At 49.2% G+C, this 20,994-nt stretch overlaps 1 protein-coding gene and 1 non-coding gene across 3 annotated transcripts; one reads left to right on the forward strand and one right to left on the reverse strand.

Moving 5' to 3' along the window:
- The first annotated feature begins 1,714 nt into the window (after nt 1-1,714).
- On the forward strand, nt 1,715-15,844 carry BATF3 (basic leucine zipper ATF-like transcription factor 3). 2 transcript variants are annotated; one of them, XM_054520797.1, is made up of 3 exons: nt 1,715-2,138; nt 5,251-5,355; nt 15,337-15,844. In XM_054520797.1, the coding sequence occupies exons 1-3, from the start codon at nt 2,097-2,099 to the stop codon at nt 15,523-15,525; spliced, it is 336 nt and encodes a 111-aa protein (XP_054376772.1). In that variant the 5' UTR covers nt 1,715-2,096; the 3' UTR covers nt 15,526-15,844. The 2 variants fall into 2 exon arrangements, with proteins under 2 accessions (XP_054376772.1, XP_024087081.1); XM_024231313.2 differs by lacking the exon at nt 1,715-2,138 and adding an exon at nt 2,321-2,616.
- LOC112131022 (U6 spliceosomal RNA) lies at nt 9,950-10,053 on the reverse strand. Its single transcript, XR_002913182.1, has one exon. It is a non-coding gene; the product is annotated as a U6 spliceosomal RNA (small nuclear RNA).
- Nucleotides 15,845-20,994: the final 5,150 nt, after the last annotated feature.

Genomic DNA, 20,994 nt, shown 5'->3' on the forward strand with positions numbered 1-20,994 from the left:
GTTTTCCATTCCTGGTTATACTGTCATCTAAAACAATTTAGTCCTTTTATATAGTTCAGATCTTATCAAGTCAATTTCTTCTATTACATGTATTCTTATAAAATCCTTTCCTTGTCTTATCTCCACAACTTTATTTTATTTTATTTATTTGAGATAAGGTCTTGCCCTGTTGCCCAGGCTGGAGTGCAGTGGTGCAATCATAGCTCATTGCAGCCTCAAACTCCTGAGCTTAAGTGATCCTCCTGCCTCAGCGTCCTGAGTAGCTGGGACTACAGGTGTGCACCACCACACTCAGCTAGTTGATTTCTTTTAATTTTTGGTAGAGTTGGGGGTCTCACTATGTTGCCTATGCTTCCATGACTTAAATAAGAATTTAATTCTGCTTTAGCTCTCTGATTTTCATTTCTGTATCTAGCTATTTAATCCATTCATTTTGATGTATGATCTTTACATCAAATTGATCTCTGCCCTAAATGCTACCTAGTTAACCAAGACTAAATGTATTTGAAGAAACCCTTGCGTAACACAAGACAGTAGACTATGCCTATATAAAGAGTTCCTGTGTGCTGGGGCATGGTTCTAGGCTCCCTGGGGAGAGACAGGGAAGCAGCAGCTCCAAAGGACTGAAAATGTGATGTGGTTCAGTGAGAAAAGTGGGCATGACCAGAATAAAGCGTAGGAGTGCACGGGAATGTTCCCGACGTGTTTCTACCTTGCCCTTTCTGTGCACAAAAAACACTGGGGAATGAAATCACTTCTGAAAATGATAACCCCTTGACCCAGAGGTTTTCCTAGCTCGTTAGAGTCCTTTTAGTGCTTCAAGAATGAGAGCTTTCAGCTGACCTAGTGCAATACATATACTGAGCACCTGTTGAGTGTATGTAGCGTGCTATGCTAGGCACCTTGTTTGGGTACCTTGTGGGATGCAAAATAGTCCCGGGGCAACCACGAGTTAAGCTGAGTGATGAAATAACGGAGATGAGAAGATTAATCCGGGCAGATAACCCAGCGTAGCGCTGGCTCTGCTGCGCAGCCTTGCTAGTGTGGAGTGTGGCGCTGCAACTCTAAAGGGCTGCGTCCACCCTCCGTCTTCCTCCCCACCTCTCAGTTGGCCGAAGCTTCTGATCACACAGACAAGAATCTCCGCTCGTTTTCCCGCTGGCCGCCAGGCAGCCAAGTTCACTCAAGCTCTCTCAAAGCTTTTGCAAGAGTGGGTCTTAAATCCTGGCGGGGGGCACGTGCACTCATTTAAGACTTAAAAAGGAATCGGAAATGCCTGTCCCCCATGCCCACTGCTGCCCACAAACCTGAAGACCCAAGGGACCACACTTAGTAGGCACTTCTGCCCTTCTGGTCTGGTTCCCACCCGCCCATCCCGAGTCGCGGTTATCTTTCCCGGTGCTCACAGCATGCAGACCACAGCCTGTGGTCGCTAGTGTTTCCTTCGCTAGGACCACGTGTAATTGTCTTGGCTTCGCATCTTTTGACGGGCAGGCAGGTGGACAGGGAATTGCCCTACCTCAACCCGGTCCCCAGCTTGGCACGAGCAGATAAATCTTGAAAAAGAAAAATGATCTGGGCCGTTTAACCGTGGCATGGCGGGTCCAGATCCCCAAACCTGTCACTAGTGACGTCCCACGTGGCAGATTCGCTCTCAGGGAAGCCCGTCACCGTTTTTGTCCGGGACATCCTCCCCACGCCCACCCTCCGCTCCGGGAATTCACCCTCGGGGCCGCCCTGCCTCGTTCCCTCCCACAGCCCGGCGGACCCGAGACGGGAAGGGCAGGCACTCCCTGCAGAGTCCCTGGGGCGCCCGTGGCTCGGGGTGCGCGGTGGGACTCGGTGAAGCCGGCTTCTTCGCCCCAGAGCCGCGGCTTCGGGGCCGCTGGAGGAGCGAGAGTGGCGCCCGGATGACTGATCGCCACGGAGAAAGTCCCCCGGGACTGTGACCCCCGCGCCGGGGGGCGGGCGCAGGGCGTGGCTGAGGCGCAGGAAGATGCCGCGATGGGACCCGGAAAAACCCACCGACCCCAAAACACCCACTGTGTTTCTCAACCTGAGTTCCCCAGCAGCGGCCGAAGGACCCCAAAGGCTGCATGGCGCCCCCGTGGCCCCCACCCGCCCGGACGTCGCCTCGCGTGGGTGGGCTTCGCGTTCCCTCCGGGGTTTCAGAGCCACCACGTGACTTCCACGAAGCGCGGGGCGCCGGCGGAAAGCCGCGGCAGGGGTGGGATTTGGGACCCCGAGGTGCGGAGAGAGGGCGGGCAGAGGAGGAAACGAGGCGGGGGTGGGAGAAGGAGGGCGGGGCAGACGTGGGACGGGAAGGACGGCTGCCGGGACTGGCGCGCGGGGACACCGGGCCGACGCGTGGAGGAGCGCGGAGAGCGGGAAGCCTGAGGGGGCGGGGCCGGCGCGAGGCCGTGGGTGCGGCACGAGGATGCCGGCGGCGGGACAGCGCCCGTAGGCAGCCCCACTGGCAGGGCGCGCGGGCGGGGCGGGGCGGGCCGGGCCGGAGGAGCGCCCGGCATGTCGCAAGGGCTCCCGGCCGCCGGCAGCGTCCTGCAGAGGAGCGTCGCGGCGCCCGGGAACCAGCCGCAGCCGCAGCCGCAGCCGCAGGTAGAGGGCGAGAGGCTCAGGGAGGGCCGTGGAGTGCGGGGACCGGCGCGCCGCGGGGGGCGAGGAGGTGGGTGCCGGAGTTGCGTGGTGGTGACCGCGGAGGTGCAGAGGTGGCGGGTGCGGCCAGAGACAAGCAGAGGTAGGGGCGTAGGGGTGTGGGGGGGGTGGGGGCGATTCAGGGACCCTGGCGTGCGCACAGTGTCCGCGGCGCCTGGAATGGCTCCTGAGCCAGCTCCTGCGCCCTCTGGGGGAAGAAGCCCGAGGGCGCCGACGCCTGGCTGGGCAGGGCATGGCCGGTGCTCCCCGGCACGTGGGCTCCGCACTGCCCTGGGGGCCGCCCCATCCTGGCGCAGCCAGCGACTGCCACCCCACCGCCCGCGCATGTAGCCCCTCCAGGATTCCCCTGGGTGGGGGAGGGGGGGGTGCTGCCGCGGGAATGGAGAACGCGGGACTAGTCAGCCTGGGAGGGGGAGACCCACAAAGGGCCGACTCCGCCCCCAGCTGGTGGAAACTCTTGGCCCCTTCCCAGTTCTCTGTCCCCTAGCAACGTTTACAGCGGCGCAGTCAGGAAAGAGACCAGGTTGGCCACAGGGACGGCCGTCTGGAAACTTTGCCTGGGTCTTGGCCACCTGCCTTACGACGAAGACTGGGTCTTTTCATCCTTACTCCCCACCTTCCCAATTCAGCGCCCGGCACATGTCATCAGGTGTCGCTGGAGTGTCACAGAGATCTGAGTTTGGGCCTGGGCTTTGCCACACACAAGCTGAGCAGCCTTGAGCAATTTGTTTAACCTCTCGGACCCTGCGTTTCCCCATCTGTAAAATGAATATAGTAACATCAACCTCTCAGGATTTTTGAGACTGAATCAGATATGGTTAATAACGTAATACTATCTCTAACTTTTGCTCACCTTTTTCTGTCTTGATTAAATGTTTCTGCTGGGTTGGCAGGTGTGATCATGGTGATGAGTCCAGTTTAGAGTCAGCTCCCCGAGGGCAGCATGCAGGCTGCTTTCTTGTGCTAGTGACTTTTTGATTACAGAGAGCAAAGAGGCATGAAAAGCACTATACAGAATACATTTTTTTTTTTTTTAAAGTAGCAACTTCAACAAAGGCAGATAACTTCTTGAGGGCATACTGTGTGCTGGGAGCTTTAGGACAAAATCTCATTTCATCGCATCCCAATCCTAAGCATTAGGCTGTTAGCACCAAGTCTGCAGAGTTCACTGACCCTTTGTTTAGGGCTTGTATCCCCAGTGTCTAGGACAGTGTCTGGCACGTGGTAGGTGCTCAGTTAATACATACTGAAAGAATGAATGAATTATGCTTACAATAAATGAGAAAACTGAAAATTTAGAGAATTTAAACCATTTACACAAGGCCATGTTGACACTAAGAGACAAAACTAGGATCTGTGTGATTCTAAAGCTTAAGAGCTGTCTTCTAACCACATGTTCCCCTGTAATGTTCTGGTTTTGTTTATCAAGACTTCTTTGCCTCTCTAGAAGACTGTATTATCATACTTTGTTCCCTTAAGCTTCTATTTGCTATGTATGTTATTTATTCCTCTCCTTTTTATGCCTTTATATTCTTGCATATCTGAAACTTCTTACCTGCAATAGCTTGGGAAGATGTGTGTCTTATGTGGAATACAAGATGAGATCAAATGATAATTGAAAATATCCTTTTTTGTGTTATTAATATTTGCGTTCCGTGAATATTAATAACCGAGTAGTTTTCCTGTGTTTGTACCTCTTGGCTCTTAAACTCTGTAAGTGTGGTATTTTTCCCGCTTGGTGGTGTCTTCTCATGGGGTTCTAGAAAGCAAATAGTGCTCTCCTTTTTCATGTTTTCTATAGCTGATTGAAGTGTTTTTACCATGGTTGGTGCATTTTTCCGCCTGCCTGTTTCATGATCACTCTTGAGGGATTTGACTGAATTTGGTTAAATCTTACATATAGCTAACAGCTTTCAAGACACATCAAAAATTTGCTTTCTGATTCACTCTGACTTCTGAAACAAAATGTCAGCCAAGCATTGTTCAAATGAGTACACTGTCAGTGGGGTTTAAGGTCATTTGGTGTGTTGGTAGAGTTATGTGGCTGCAATTAGTTGTAAGTGTAATCATGATTTGCATGCAGTATCAAAAGTACCTTTCATGCGTAGTAGTGTAAGGACTGACAAACAGCAAGTTCCAGATAGCAGATCTCTCCACCGCCCCCCGCCCCCACCCAGCTTTCCAGTCTCAGATGGACGACATTGACACCACAGCTCTTCCAGGCACACGCCCTGTGGGCTAGAGGTTTATGAACGTTGATTTGGAGACCAACAGACCTGAGTTCCACTTCCCACTCACCCACTTAGTGGCTGTAATACCTGGAGCAAGGTCCTTAACCTCTCTGAGTTTCTTATTCCTCATCTTTTAAACGGCAGTCACACCACACACTTTACACACTCACATGGTGAGTGCTCCTGGGCAAGGGGCTGTTGTGAGCCCATTGGTGTACCAACTAGTGCTGCTGTCTACTGCAAAGCAAATGATGAAGCTCAGTGAACAACGCTGAGTGATGAGACAGGGCAGAAAAGGGTAAGGCAAGGGGCCACGACATCACACCCACCCAATGTTTTTCCCCAGAGCCCTGAGGATGATGACAGGAAGGTCCGAAGGAGAGAAAAAAACCGAGTTGCTGCTCAGAGAAGTCGGAAGAAGCAGACCCAGAAGGCTGACAAGCTCCATGAGGTGAGACCGTGGTGGGGGCAAGCCAGCTTAGAGCCACACAGCCTCTGCCCTTGCACGGGAGTGGGGGTGATGGCATCACTGTTCTCTTTATCACGATTTCAGCAACACTCATATCTAATTTCTGCCAGGTCCTTCCAGCCCACTGTTCTCACTGTTTGCTCACGGACATGTTCATTTCTCCCTCATCCACTGAGTGCTTCTCATGCTCAAGTTTCTTTCATTATAAAACAAAACAAAGCCTCTTCTGGACCCTGATTCCCTTTCAAGTTCTTGCTCCATTTCTTTTCTTCCCTCACGTCCTTGCTTCTTGTTTTGTTTTGTTTCCCTCCAAAGTAATCCGCTAACATCCTTGCTTCTTAAAAAAGAGTAGTTACACCTGTTGTCTCTGTGTCCCTGGTTCCTGGTTATTCCCCAATCCTCTGTGATTTAATTTCTGCTACCCCCTTTCAACTCAACACACATATATGTACACACAAACACACACATCCACACATGTACCCAATGTGTGTGTGTGTACACACACACACACACACACACATACCCTACAGAAACTGCTCCCATTGCAGCCACCAGTGCCCTGGCACTGCCCTATCCAGGACTTTCTTTCTGGTCTCATCATCCTTTACCTTGTTAGAACATTCGACACTTTGGACCCATCTCTTCTTAAAGCTTTCCCCTCTTTTGCTTCTAAAAGACCACATTTCCTAGTTTTCCTGACCCTCTTCACCAATTTTTTCTCCATTTCTTTGTTAGCCTTCTACCCTCTATTTCCTTAAATGTTGGTGGTGACCAGTGTTTCAAACTCTGCCCTTTTTTTTTTTCTCACCCTGGAAGACTTAATCTATTAATCTGTTCTCCCAGCATCAGCTCCCAACATTGATTACTCCAGGCAGGCCCTCTGTCCTGGACCCTAGACCCCATAACTTCAGTCTGCTGAGCTGTTTCCCCATGGGTCCACTGCAGGCTCCTGTGATGTACCACATCCATAAAAGAGTGTTATTGTCCATTTACCCTGAGACTTTCTCTTCTCATTGTCTTCAAACTGTAGTTAATGGAGCGAACCATCTTTCTCATCACTCAAATCAGAAGCCTAGGATTTATCCTAAGCCATTCCTTTTCCCTCCGCCCTCATGCATACACCTGCATAATCCTGCAGTTGGGACATGGAGCTGCTCCATACCAGGAACTGGCCTCAAAAGCATCCAAGGATCTATCTGAGGAATGGGCCACCATTCCATGTTCTTGTCTTTGTCGGGGTTGGTGTGTGTAATTAAAGATTTTAGTTTAGCTCTCTCCTGCCATACTTTCTTGTCTTTTTGAGATGGGATCTTGCTCTGTTGCCCAGGCTGGAGTGTGATGGCATGATCATGGCTCACTGCAGCCTCCACCTCCCAGGCTCAAGCAATCTTCCCACCTCAGCCCCTCAGCCCTTATTTTTGTAGGCTTTTTTTTTTTTTTTTTTTTTGAGACGGAGTCTCTGTTTGCCCAGGCTGGAGTGCAGTGGCATGATCTCAGCTCACTGCAACCTCCGCCTCCTGGGTTCTAGCGATTCTCCTGCCTTAGCCTCCCAAGTAGCTGGGACTACAGGCGCCCGCCACTACACCCAGCTAATTTTTTGTATTTTTAGTAGAGATGGGGTTTCACCATATTGGCCAGGCTGGTCTTGAACTCCTGACCTTGTGATTCACCCGCCTCGGCCTCTCAAGTGTTGGGATTACAGGTGTGAGCCACTGCACCTGGCCATTTTTGTAGTTTTGTAGAAATGGGGTTTTGCCACATTGCTCAGGGTAGTTTCAATCTCCTGGACTCAAGCGATCCACCTGCCTTGGCCCCCCAAAGTGTTGGAATTACAGGCATGAGGCATTGTGCCAGGTCTCCTGCCATGCTTTTCTCAGCAAGGCCATTCTGGGGCATTGGCAACGTGAAAACTCTGAGGTGTGTTGGGGAGAGGAGAGGAAAACGGCAATCTTAAATATCTAACAATGAACAGAGAACAAATTTAGAACACACATGCTCCACAGAGAGGTGACCTTCCGATATAAATTCACAGTGTGGCATAAATCATAAATGTCAGATTCTTTCCTAGAAGTCAGAAGGCTGGGCCCTAGAAAGAGACTGGGGTCTCTAGACTAGTGTCACAGAAGGTCCCTCCCAGCCTTTGTTCTGAAGAATTTCCACAGAAGAATGGCAATGCCCTTTGCCTCCTTTCTTTCTTCCCCCTTGCTCCTGAAGCAATTGTGGTTCTAGCGTCATGTTACCAAAATAGCCCCCAGAGGGGACCTGTGGCTCCCAGTTAGTGCATGGCCCTGTATTCAGACCACATGTGCTGCTGGATGGCCAAGGCGTTACTCCTGAAGAAGCTCCTAGTCCCAGCCAGGTGCATTAATACTTTTAAAAACTAGTTTTAAAAACATCAGTTGTAAATCTGGACTGAATATGTATCCGGAAGACAATATCTTGGACCAGATCTTTCATGGAGCAGTTAAGTAGATCCATTTCCCAAATACGAAGGCATTGCCATTGGGTCACAAAGAGAGGAGGAAGATCTCATGCCTTGCCTGTCGGTGGGAAGCCTAGAATTTCCCAAGGAAAGGATGTTAATTTCCTACTGCTGCTGAAACAAACTCTCACACATTTGGTGGCTTAAAACAACACAAATTTACTATCTTACAGCTTTGGCAGTCACACATCAGAAGTGGGTCATATTGGGTCAAAATGAAGATGGCAGCAGGGCTGCCTTCCTTCTGGAGGTTCTGGAGAAGATTCGTTTTCTTGCTTTTTCCAGCTTCCAGAGGCCTCAGTGTTCCTGGGCTTGTAGTCTCCTTCCATCTTCAAAGCCAGCAATGGCCGGTTGCATTTTTCTCAGGCTGCGTTACTCTGGTGCTGTTTCCATTGTCACATCTTCTCTGACTCCCTGACACCCTCTTTCACTTACAAGGACCCTTATGATTACATTGGGCCTGCCTGGATAATCCAGGATAGTCTCCCCATCTCATGCTTCTTAATCACATCCGCATAGTCCCTTTTGCTATGTAAGGTGACATAGTCACAGGTTCAAGAGATTAGAATGTAAACTTCTGTGAGGGGCGAATCGATTATGCTGCCTACCACAGAAGGTAATGTAAATACTCACGGAATTTTACTACAATATCAAAAAAGTACCCATATGAAGTGTTGGCCCTCTCGCGCTTTCTGTCACTGCTGCATTTGATAACCGAGTGAACCAGGTGCTTGGGAACTTCAGAGTGGTGCCACGTTTACCACTATCTGACCTCTCTTGGAACTGTGGGGTGGAGACCTCTTCTGTAGGGTCCCTGGCCTGCTCTCCAACCCAGAGACTGTGTTGCATGACAGTCATGCCAGCTGCCCTTTTCAGAAATGGGGCGGGTTGATCTGAAGCCCAGACACTCCATAGAAGAGCACCCCCTTCTCCTCTCTATCTGTGGGGCTGAAGGAATGGGTCAGGATTACTCACCACTGGCAGATCACCTCAGCAAGACCAGCTTTATTGAGAATCACAGGGTCAAAGAGGCCAGGACAGCGGCTCCACTTGTATACAGACCCCAGAGCTGTAGCCCTCACCTTAGCCTCACTAGCTCCACACGAGTGTCGCTGGTCACAAGTGGGTGAGGAAGCAGATGACTGGCTTAGGAGAATGGAAATATATCCCAAACCTTCTGCAGAACCAAAGGAACGTCATCTCTGAACCAAATCATTACTCACCACGTGAGTAATCCCTTCCCTGTTCCTTCCAGGAGGGCATTGTAGCTGTGGGGGTCATTGGATGACCAAATCTACTATTGGAGGCAAGGTATCTGGTTTAAAAATGGTGTAAAGAACCCTTTTGTCAAGCTCCAGTGAGTTGAGCACAGAGCGCCTTGCACACTACTGCGGGCCGTGACAGAAAGCCTCTTGGGACCCCTGGACCTCCCAGGCCAATCTAGGATGGGGACACCATGCATAGGAACCTCCTCCTCAAATCTGGAGTGAGGCCAGCTCATTGGGAGACACCAGGGGCCCAGAAAACAGCCACTGACAGCCACTGCCTGCTGCTCCCTGGAGACTGTAGCACATCAAAAGGGCTTTCTTCATGTGTTCCTCTATCCCACACTGCAGGGATTGCATTCCTGAATATCTCAAAGTAACTCAAGCTCTTTACTTGCATTTCTTGCATATCCTGAGGGGGGATATTTGGAGCAAACTTGTTTAAAGTTTCCACTTTTTGGTCAGGCACAGTGGCTCGTGCCTGTAATCCCAGCACTTTGGGAGGCTGAGGCGGGTGCATCACTTGAGGCCAGGAGTTCAAGACCAGCCTGGCCAACATGGCGAAACCCCATCTCCACTAAAAATAGAAAAATTAGCCAGGTGTGGTGGCGTGCGCCTGTAGTTCCAACTACTCGGGAGGCTGAGGCAGGAGAATCGCTTGAACCTGGGAGGCGGAGGTTGCAGTGAGCCGAGATCACGCCACTGTACTACAGCCTGGGCAACAAGAGTTTCCACTTTTCTCTCCTCACCTCACTCACATACTCCACCTGTACTTGAGCCTCTGGTTTTTTGGGGTTTTTTTTGCTCTTTCATCTTCCTGGGTTTTTAAAAAAATATGGAACACTTTATGAATTGGCATATTATCCTTGCTCAGGGGCCATGTTAATCCCTGTATCATTCCAATTTTAGTATATGTGCTGCTGAAGCGAGTACTTGAACCTCTGTTGCCTTCAACACCCTGAGAAACTTGCCCCAGTTGCAGCTCTTAGGAGTTTTTCGGCCACCTCCCTCCCCTCCTTGTTCTCCATCTCCAAAGTCCTAGGAGTGTCCGTCAAGGCGAGACCTCTTTGGAGGGGAGAATGGGGAAGAGGCTCTGTCAAGCCAGAGAGGCAGGGGCTGGGGTTCCCCTTCACGTAGAGTTTTCTGGGCAGTGGTTGCTGGCAGTTGGACTACGGTGATGAGAAGCAGTTCTTAACATGTGTCTGTAGACCTCAGAGTTCACTGTGGGCTTTGAAATCATCCCTTCAACCTGCTTACACCTCCCGTGGGGATTTCGACCTGCATTCATCTCTGAACACTAGGCGCATGCCAAAGTCCACACTGACAAATGAGAACCAAAGTGAACAGTCAGGGTCTCATCTCACCCAGGTTGAAAGGTGGCTCAGAAGTGGGTCAGACTGGTTCGACCAGGCACCCCAAAGGTGTAAGACTGAGAAAGAATTTTGAGTCACAAAAGGAAAGCAGCAGTGCCATCCTCAGGAGCCCCAAATGTCACAAACTGACAAATGACTTGGGCAATGTGATTGTGGTGTGTGTTGCCATGGTTTTTTCAGATATTGCATGTTCTAAGAGAGAGCTTCATGCCAGCACCCACATGGCTTAGAAACTGATTATGGCACTCATTTGTACAGCCCTTCCTGGTAACACAGTTTTTCTGCTGGGAAGTGCATCAGTGAAGGCTTGGCAGTGGACTTATTCTAAAGTCCTGAGAACTTAGGGCCTCTTACTTCTGGTAACCATCATGGGGAAATCTGGACCCAGGCACTGCCAACCAAAAGCAGAATTGTTGATGCTACAAGAGATTTGCAGTTGACCTTGAAGTTAGGAGTCAGATCCCAAGTCTATGTGACCTTGGAAAAGTCACTGTACCTCTCAGAGCTTCAGTTTTCTAACTTGTGAAATGGGGTCTGTGTGTGGCTATGGCCTCCTGTTGGCCTGTTCCTACTGCTTTCTTTCTCACCTTAGTTGTCATATCTGGTCCCTGGTACCCACTTCTTTACCAGTCCTTGATCCTGTCTTCAGCCTCAGAGGCACCCTGGACCCTGCGTATCCCTAGGCAGCCCGTTGATCCCAGTCACCTGCTCCTAGATGCCCAGAACAGGGTTTCTCAGCCTCAACACTGTTTATGCATGAGGCAGCATAATTCCTTGTTGTTGGGGGCCTGTCTTGTGTGCTGCTGGACGTTGAGCAGCATCCCTGGCCTCTAGCCACGTGATGTAGTAGCACCCCTGACCAGCTGCGATAACCCAAACTGTCTCCATACACTGCCAGTGTCCCCTGCAGACTGCCACAATTGCCCTACTTGAGATCCACTGCCTTAGGCAGCTTAATTTCTGAGGCAGAGCTGGGATCTACAGTGATTTCACCACCTCTAATTTTTAGGTGTCTGCTTTGAAACTGTCCCGGCAAATACCCAGAGAGGGAGCACAGCAACCTCAAACCCTCCCATAGCAAAGGATTTGGAACTTGGCAGAATTCGAGCTAGAGGGGTCATATTTTTGGAAATAATGAAGGGTTTAATGTTCTTTGCTTGCTTTTTGTTTGCGTTTGCTCCAGGAATTTCTTCTGGGTGTGAGGTGGTTTCATTTCTTCCCCCTTTGCTGCTATTCGGTGTTCTCTGGCCTCTTCTTTCTTCCCTCCCAGCTCCTCTTTTTATTTTCATAGGGCTCGTCTCACCTAAAGATTTTGACTTCTTCTCTTCTTGTTATTCCCTCAGCTCAATAAAAGTCCCTCAGCGGGTTTATGAGTAATGCTTAAATCCTAGAAGAGAAAGTCCCTATGGAGAAGGCAGATGAGGGGCCTGTGGGGTACCTGTGACAGGCGGCTCTGAAGACTCTGAGCATGGGTTGGGGGAGGGCAGTGGACCTCAGGGAAGCCTCAGGCCACAGGGCTGCACACGGCTTCCAGAGACAAAACTGGGAAGCTCAGAGCGTCTTGCTGCGGAATTCAGTATATGTAGAAAGGCAGCTTGGAATATTCTACCAAAGGAAGAGGGCTTCTTGTCCTTTGGAATCTACTTACAATGTTAGCACGTTGGAACTATTCAAACGTACTCTCCATTTTACTTGAAAGTGAAGGGCATTTCCAGCTGCAGGGTGGAGTGTGCGTGTGTGTGTGAGTGTGTATGTGAAAGTGAATGTGGGGAGTGTGCATGTGAGTCTGAGTTTTTGTGAGTGTGTGTGACTGTGTGAGGTGTGTGTATGTGTGTATGACTGTATGTGTCTGACTGTGACAGTGTATGTGTGACTGTGTGTTGAGTGTGTATGTGTGTGAGAGTGTCTGTCTGTGGCTGTGTATGAGACTGTGTGTTTGCAGACGTGTGTGTGACTGTGTGTGTATCTGTGTGTGTGTCTGTGGTTGTATATGAGTGTGTGTGTGAGAGTGTGTATGTGTGTGAGAGTGTGTGTCGGGCTGTGTATGAGAGTGTGTGAGTGTGTTTGCGGACGTGTGTGTGAGTGTGTGTATAAGTGTATGTGTGTAAGAGTGTGTGAGTGTATGAGAGTGTGTGAGTGTGTTTGCAGACGTGTGTGTGTATATGTGTATGTGTGTAAGAGTGTGAGTGTGTATGAGAGTGTGTAGGTGTGTGTTTGCAGACGTGTGTGCGTGCTGCAGCTTTTCTCATCCCTCTGTTGCCTGCAAGATTCCCTTGACGCCTCGGCTTCCATCCCATCCTCTCATCCAGACTCTCCTCTTGCCCACGGAGGGCTTGTGGCTGGGTTTGTAGACAGAATTCTGACTCCAGAACTAGAGCTTGTCAGAGGTCAAAGGAGGGCATGAGGGCTTGGGAGTGGGAGGCAGGGAGGAGGATGGAGGCAGAATGGGGCCGGTGTACTGGTGAAGCCACATGGCCCCAGAACAGCTTGCTGCCCTGGAGAGTGCTCCAGACCACCCTGGGAGCCTGCCTGGGGAATGGCTCAGATAGACCCTACAGGCAGCCCCGCCAGACCCCTTGGTTCTTAAAGGGAGGAGGATGCTGAGAGTCCCTTCTGAAAGGAAAGGATGGGGTTAAAGAAGAAACAGAGAATAAAGGCTGAGGAATCACTGAGCATGTAGATGCTGGTGCTGTGGCGCATCAGGTGGGGGTAGAGGAGAGGAGTAGCAGAAGTTCCTGGGTCCTTTACATTTCTGATCTTTGGGGAGAAACATTACTTAATATGAGTGAAATTGGATGTGATACAAACTAGAATAGAACGCATAATAAAAGATGTGGTTCCTATAGGTGCTGTGGTCAGGGAAGCCTTCCTGGAGGTGGTGGGCTTGAGCTGGACTCATGCATAAAAGGAGGAAGGCTGTCCAGTTGAGGATAACTGCATGAGCAAAGGGGCAGGGCTGAGAATTTGCATGTGTCTTTGGGGGCTATAAGATCACATTTCTTTAGTGATACTCCCTTAAAATTACTAGTCAGAGAGAAAGTGTGATGCGTAACACAATTGGGCCCTGAGCTTGGGAAATGCATGGTGTGCATGGTACAACAAAGACTTACTATAAACTAGAAATGAACAAAAACATTTCAGCAAGATTTAAATGAGATTGCCAGCCTAGAGAGGATCTCTATTGGCATGCCGTAGAGCTCTGCCATTGGCTATTTATTGTAGAACTTATTAATGACTTGGATGAAGAAAAGGAAGACCTGCGTGTTAAGTTAGTGGATGGCTTAAAGCTGTGTGCTGTCACCATTCATGAGACGATGCAATTGAGATTCCAAAAGATTTTGCAATTTTGCTGGTCTGGAAGATGTCCAAATAAGGAATGAAATTCAGTGGAGATGGATGTAAAATCCTACCCTTAAGCCCCGTAGCATCCATCATCATCCAAGGACAGACAGAGAAGCAGCACATGCAGATAAAGCTTGCATTTCTCTGCAGGCTCAGGGAGAATCCTCAGCGGCTTGGGCCCAGCACAGGAGAGGTCACTGCCACACATTTGCCCTTGGCATGGTCTCCAGAACCATGCATTGCATCCTGGGAGCAACATTTTCTGAGATATTCTGGTAAATTGGAGTGTGTTGGTGAGGGTCCCCAGAACGGCAAAGAAGAGCCTGATGCAAGGAACTCAGAGGACCTGCGATGCTGTATCCTAACATTTCAAGAACTGCGATATTGAAAAAAGCATTGGATCTACTAGATGTGGTTCTATTAAATGGAACCAAACCCAATAGGTACATTTGAAAGTGAGAGCATTTGGATCAGTACAAAGAAGAGCTTTTTCTTTTCTTTTTTCTTTTCTCTCTTTCTTTTTTTTTTTTTGTTTTTTTGTTTTTTTGAGTTGGGATCTTTCTCTGTTACCCAGGCTGGAGTGCAGTGCTGTAATCATGGCTTATTGCAGCCTCGAAATCCTGGGCTCAAGCAATCCTCCTGGCGGAGCCTCTCAAGTACCTGGGACTATAGGTGTGCATCACCATGCCTGGCTAATTTAAAAAAAATTTTTTTAGAGATGGGGTCCCACTGTGTTGCCCAGGCTGGTCTCAAACTCCTGGCCTTAAGTGATCCTCCCACCTTGACATCCCAAAGTGCTGAGATTACAGGCTTGAGTCACCATGCCCAGCAAAGAGGATTTGTCTAGTACAGCAGCCCAGAAATGACAGAGTCTGTCCACTGAGGGCAGGAGTGCCCAGAACAAGTTGGATATGGATGGTTTCTACATTGTATGGATTGGGCTAAGGGACCTCTCTGATACCCTGCAGTTCTGCGCCTCTGTAAACCCTGATGGAGAGGAAACTGAACAGGTGAGTGCTGGAGCAGAGCCAAGGCAAGGGATGTTTTCATTCATTTGTTAGTGCAATCAACAAACATTTGTTATGTTCCAGGTACTGTTCTAGGTGCTGGGGGTATAGCTGTGAACCCAACAGAGATCTTCGGAAAGCACATCAGCATTTGGGGGGACTAACTGCACAGGGGCATGGGGAACTTTTTGGAGTGATGGAAATGTTCCGTGTATTGATCAACACAGGTGTATACATTTGTCAAAACTCACTGGATCATACTTAAAATAGATACATTTTATTTTATGTAAGTTATACCTCACTCAATAAATTGTTTCTCCCAGTGGGAGGGGAGAGACACTCATCAAATAGACAAATATCTGTGTATCTGAGCAGTGGAGGGGACATGCGTAATGAGACAGCTTTCATGGGCAAGAGACAAGCAGTGCGGCACCGGAGGACGGAGGAAGGGAACACCGCATCAGAAATGATTTTTCCCATTCTGTCTCCCCCAGGAATATGAGTGCCTGGAGCAAGAAAACACCAGGCTGCGGAGGGAGATCGGGAAGTTGACGGAGGAGCTGAAGCACCTGACAGAGGCACTGAAGGAGCATGAGAAGATGTGCCCGCTGCTGCTCTGCCCCATGAACTTTGTGCCAGTGCCTCCCCGGCCAGACCCTGTCGCCGGCTGCTTGCCCCGATGAAGCTGGGGATACTCCTCTGCCCAACAAGGAGCCTTGGTCATTTTCACACCTGGGAGGAAGGCTTTCCCTTCACAATTGTATACAGGGGGCACCTGTGGCCAGGCCTCCTCCTGGGAGCTCCAGGACCAGCCAGCTGTGTTCCCTGCAGACTGGGCTCAGCCCGACATCCAATAGGCGCCAGACTCACAGAGCCCTTGTGCAGATCCAGCATGGAGGATACCCTCAGGAGTGACTTTTCATCCACCCTGGCAGCTAGTAGGTTCTGCTGTTACGCAGAGCCATTTCCTCTAGAATTTGGATAATAAAGATGCTTATTGTCTCTCCCTTCTCCAGTTCTTGGAATTTAGAGGCACAATACACTTCCTTTTCCTGGAGAGGTCGTCTTCTGTCTTCTCCGGGTGTTCTATTGCTCATGGGTCTTGCCTCCCTGCCTGGCTACTCTCCCACAGCCACATCCACGGCAGACAGGGGAGGTGGCTTTAGGGGGCTATGGTGGAGCATAAGCCAATGGGACTTCCTTGCCACTTCTAGGCCTTCAGAAGTCTTTGACCCAGCTGGGTCACAAAGGTCCATGCTGGGTGTGACCCGGTATTTGTCATGCTCTGCACCAACTCTCACACCCATGCTGGACTGGCGTGGGAGATTTTCTATTCCAGGTTGGTTTTCTCAACTGCACCGTCCACTCCAAGGCCACCTTCTTGTTCTATAAGTAGGTGTAGGATAGGGGAGAAACTTTGTATTAGTCTGAGTCACAATTGAGTGGGGACATTTGTCTCCTTATTTAAACAAATATTTGGATAGATGAGAAGAGGAGCAATTTCTTTTCAAAAAGCCCTGTCTGCCTGATTCTCATCTTTTGGGAAAAACAGAACCAAGTCAGGATGAAGTTGAAACCAATTGGGAAGACACTCCTCATCCTCCAATTCTCTTTTTCCCTGGAAGAGGTGGTTCTGGAGGGTGGAGCCATTCCATCATAAAGGGAACAAGAAATGGGAACAGAAAGGAAAGTGCTTGGCTGTAAATGTAGATGGTTAAAGAAGTAAAGAAACAAGAAAGAAATAGAAGGCAGCCCCTCCCAGGGGTGAAGGACTTGCTGACTCTCGGCTACTCCTCTCAACCCCCCCTTTCCTAGGGAGAGTTCCCCTTCCTACTGGAGGCCTGCCTGGTCTCTAACACTCACAGGCTGAAGGGCAAACTTGCCCTTGTCAGGCGTGTTGGAAGGCTGCTGTTAGAGAACAGGACTCATACCTGCTAGGAGTTCAGGGGTAGAAAGCATGATACAAGGTTTTAGAACAAGAGACATTAAAATCATCCATTCTGACCCCTCCACTTTGCAGAGAAGGGGCTCAGCTGCAGCGAGGGGGAGGGACTTGCTCAAGGTCCCCTGTGGGTGAGCAGCAGAACCAGGCTAAGACTTCAGGTGGTCTTCCACCTGATCCTCTATGAATTGAGTCAGGCTGATGTAACAACGAGGTACTCTGGGTGTGGCTCAGCTAGTGTCTAAATGTGGCCTGTCCTTCCATCTGCACGGTTCAGATGAGCACCCTGTCTGTAATGGTTGACTTAGAGCCAGGGTCCCAGGGGTCTCTGCAGTGGTGAGGAGGAACATACAAAGTGTGTGCCTGGCACATGCAGGAGTTTTACTGCTGCTGACTTTCAACTCCAGGAATTTGTGGCCCTGAAGGAGTCTCAGCCTGATCCTGCAGAACTTCCAAGTTCTCTAGGCTTGTGGACCTGGACTCTGGCTGACCTGACTTCCAAAATCCAGCTGTCCTGACTGTCCGCTGACCTGCTCCGACCCTTGTGGTCGTTGCTGTTCTACTGCCTGCTCCCCTACTCCACTGCTAACTCCAGGGTGTCCAGGCCTGCTGGCCCCGTTGGCCTGCTTATCCTTAAGCCCTATCCAGCCTGATCTCAGGTGTAATCCCCTGGCTCCACATCATAATCCTCGTTAGTCCCCTAGCTTCCATTTGCTGTGCACCCTCAAGGCCTTGCCATCCCCCAGCCCCTCTACTCTGGCCGGGAGGCTGGGGAGGAGAGAGTCCATGGGGGATGAGGCAAAGGACTATGTCCTGGAGGTGACGGTGTATCACTTCCCCACAGTTCAATGGCCAGAACTCGGTCACCTGGCCCCATCCAGCTACAAGGGAGGTCAGGAAATGAAATTTAGCCAAGGGCTCAGTGGGAGGAAGAATTGGGTTTGGTGAATATCTGTCAGGCTCTACCATAAGATCCAGCCTTTTCTCCCACCCCCTCACTGAAACTGACTCCTTGGAGTTTACAGTAAGCTCTGGTCACTAAATCTAATGGTCACACCTCAAGTCTTATTTTCATTTACTTCCCAACAGCCTACGAAAATGGCTTTTACCTTTGTTCTTTGTTCTACCTGCTTGTTCTCAGCCACCATCTATCTCTATGCTGGTAACTTTCCCATCTGTACCCAGAGCCCAGTTCTCTCTCCAGGGGGCAGCCCTGTGGATCCAACCAGCTGCCTGTTAGGTGTCTCTCAGAGGATGTTTCACAGCACATCCCACTCAACAACTCAACGTGGCGCAAGATACACTCATGATCTCATCATCTTCCCCTCAAACATGCTTCTCATCTGTTTTTACCTATTTAATCAAGTGTCCATCACCCACCTGGCTAGAAACCTATTGATTTCTCTGTGTTCCCAAGCTAATCTACCCAGTCCTGTCCATTGTGTCTCCTAAATATCTCCCAGATCCAGCTACTTTGCTGCAATATGTCAATTGCTTTATCTGTGATCGAGAACTTCATTCAAATTAGCCACTGAATCAGGCGTCCTCCTCCCTAGCTGCTGTGTTGAGCTTGAGATTGAGCTTGAATTTTGGGAGGATCAAGACTGCCTCCACTTTCAATGTGAAAGCAATATATTTGGAAGCAGGGAACCAAAATTAAGGCAGCCCATGGTGCTGAGGGTCATGTCCCCTCCGAGATAACTAGAGATGGGACCAGAGTCCTGAAAAACAAATGTCCCCTGGGCTACTCCTACCTGAAAAAGTAAAAATTCTGCAGAGTATAAGCCTGAGAAGATGCTGTATTCTTCCAGGAGGGACTAGGGGAGTACACAAGGTGCTGAGGACTGGATTTGCATGGTTCTATTCGTACTGCCGCTGGGCAGCAGGCCTTGTGCTGGGCATCTGCATCTCAAGTCTCAGAGCGGCTGCCTGCTGGGTTGAAGGAAGGAAGGCAGCCTGAGAAAGGCCCTCTCGGCATAGAAAGTGTCAGAGAGGGAGGAAGTCCTTCCTTCACACCCACACAGCCACACCACTTCCTGTCCGCAATCTCGCCCTGTATTGCACCAGTCAGCCTTGAACCTTGGGGTTTCCATTCAGTAATCAGGACCCAATTTTGACCCCAAATCTTGGTAAAGAATGATGACTCTAACAGACAGGAAAGTGAGGTCCCAAAAGCCCCTCTCTTCTTTCCCACCAATGCTGGGGTCTCCGCCACCCAGGGGGTATTTACTGACACAGGGCTGTGGGCTTTGCCCCAGCAAGTACTAGAAAAAAAAAAAAAAAAAAAAAAGGGAGGCCCCAGCTCTCAGTGACACACCTTCCCTCCCTTGAGGTCCAGGAAGTACTGGCAGGGTCATCCGTGCTGCATGAAGGAGGCTTGTAGAAGAGAGCCAGGGAGCAAAAAGAAAGAAGCAAGAATGGAGAGGAGGAAGGGAAGGAAAGAGGGATGGAAAAGGGAAGGAGGGAATGGGGATCCTTGTTCTCTGAATCTAAATCATCCCTTCTCCTGGGAAGGTTTTGCTGAATCCACAGGAGGGTGTGCTGGGGGAAGTTCCCTCACACCCCCATAATGCTGCATAATTTGAGGTTTGAGAGTGTGGCCAACCAAGGCCCGAATCTGGAAACTGTTGTATGCTTGGAGTCAAGGGAACTTTTCTGGAGTGCCCATTTGGAAATGGACCACCTTGATGAAAGTGTCCCACCCTATCTATGTGAGACAAAGGAGATAGGTGTGGTCAACACCACCACCATGGACATCATCACCATTAGCGTGACCCACACCAAAAGTTTGTATTTAACAGTGGTAGTGCTCTTGGCGTGGTACGCTTGAAGGGCTTGAACCCTAACTCCAAGGCTGTGTTCAAGACAAACTGCCCCTTGAAACAGCTCACCTGTTCTCTTGGCTGTTCTAGCATCATCTTTTTCTGGTATGATATTCTTGAGAAGACCAGAAATATCATCACAGATCAGAACGAAGGCTACTAGCACAGAATTCTAACCACAGCCCTGAGGGAAAGTGCAAGGGAGAGTCCATTGTTGGCATTCTACCACACCATCCTGAAAGGCCAGAGATGGGCTCTGGAACTTCCCTGATTTCCCTTAATAACCTGCTACTTATCTATTCATTTCTTAGTCAAGACTTATCTGGAACTGGGTTAAGTTTTCAGTTGCCTTGTGTAGGATATAAGCTTCTGCTGTGCTCTGAATTGGCCCCTGGGTTGTCTGAACTTGGGGGTGGCAGGTTCTTGGACAATGTGTAATCGTTACTGTTTTCCAGAAGCCTGAGAGGAAGGACCATTTTCCAAGCATCCTCAGCTTTCACAGAGCTTCCTTAGGCTTTCCTTCAGGCTAATGGCATGACCAAAAAGTACCTTCCAGAATGTCACAAACCCAGAGAAGGCTCAATTCACCAGGCAGTACTTTCTGAAATTGAGAAAACAAGAAAGTTTGAGAAACACCAGTGGCGGACAGCAACCTGAGGCTGAGAGTTGAAAGAATAAATGAAAGTACCTCTCAGAAGTTCTTTAATTGTCACAGCTAATTTGCAAATTAGCTGTGACCATTTGGAATATGGAATCTTTATTAGTAATAAATTATTTATGCTAATCATAAATCATATTAATTATAAATATTTAAATATTATTAATCATTTATGCAAATTATAAATATTACTTTCAATAAACTAATAATTTTTATAAAAATAAATGCTAATAATATAAAAATGATTAAAATAATGATTAGTTATTAATTTACAAATTATTGTTCAAACAATAAAAGTTTAAGTCCCCATTGTGTACATCGTGGTGAAACAAGACACACAAGGGAAAGACACATCCCTCACCCACATACACCTTAAAGGGCCCCCTTATCATACAACTTCCGAAATCTCACCTCCAGACCTGTCTCATTTTGATCAGAGGAAATCTAATGCTTTCCCCCATCTGGTCTGAACAGGGAACATACCTACTAAGATTGTAAGCAACAGGTCAGAGAGTGTTTTATTCATTCCTATATGCCTGGTTGCTTAGCACCATGCCTAGCACATGGTAAGCACTAAAAAAAAAAAAAAAAAATCTGTGTGACTGACTGACTGAATGGGTACTCCCTCCCTAGTTGTCTTCATCCCAGTTAAGCCTTCACCCCTACTCCAACCCCTACAAAATCACTTTCATATTTGTGATATGAATTTCTCATTGTTGTTTCCCCATTT

This window comes from Pongo abelii, chromosome 1, assembly GCF_028885655.2.
Source record: "Pongo abelii isolate AG06213 chromosome 1, NHGRI_mPonAbe1-v2.0_pri, whole genome shotgun sequence".
NCBI lineage: Eukaryota > Metazoa > Chordata > Mammalia > Primates > Hominidae > Pongo > Pongo abelii.

What these genes read in the sequence shown, in the direction of transcription:
- BATF3 (XM_024231313.2), top strand. Translation starts at nt 2,527, where the DNA reads ATGTCGCAAGGGCTCCCGGCCGCCGGCAGCGTCCTGCAGAGGAGCGTC. An exon ending in AGCCGCAGCCGCAGCCGCAG is followed by an intron (nt 2,617 to 5,250) that starts GTAGAGGGCGAG and finishes GTTTTTCCCCAG; the next exon opens with AGCCCTGAGGATGATGACAG. An exon ending in AGGCTGACAAGCTCCATGAG is followed by an intron (nt 5,356 to 15,336) that starts GTGAGACCGTGG and finishes TGTCTCCCCCAG; the next exon opens with GAATATGAGTGCCTGGAGCA.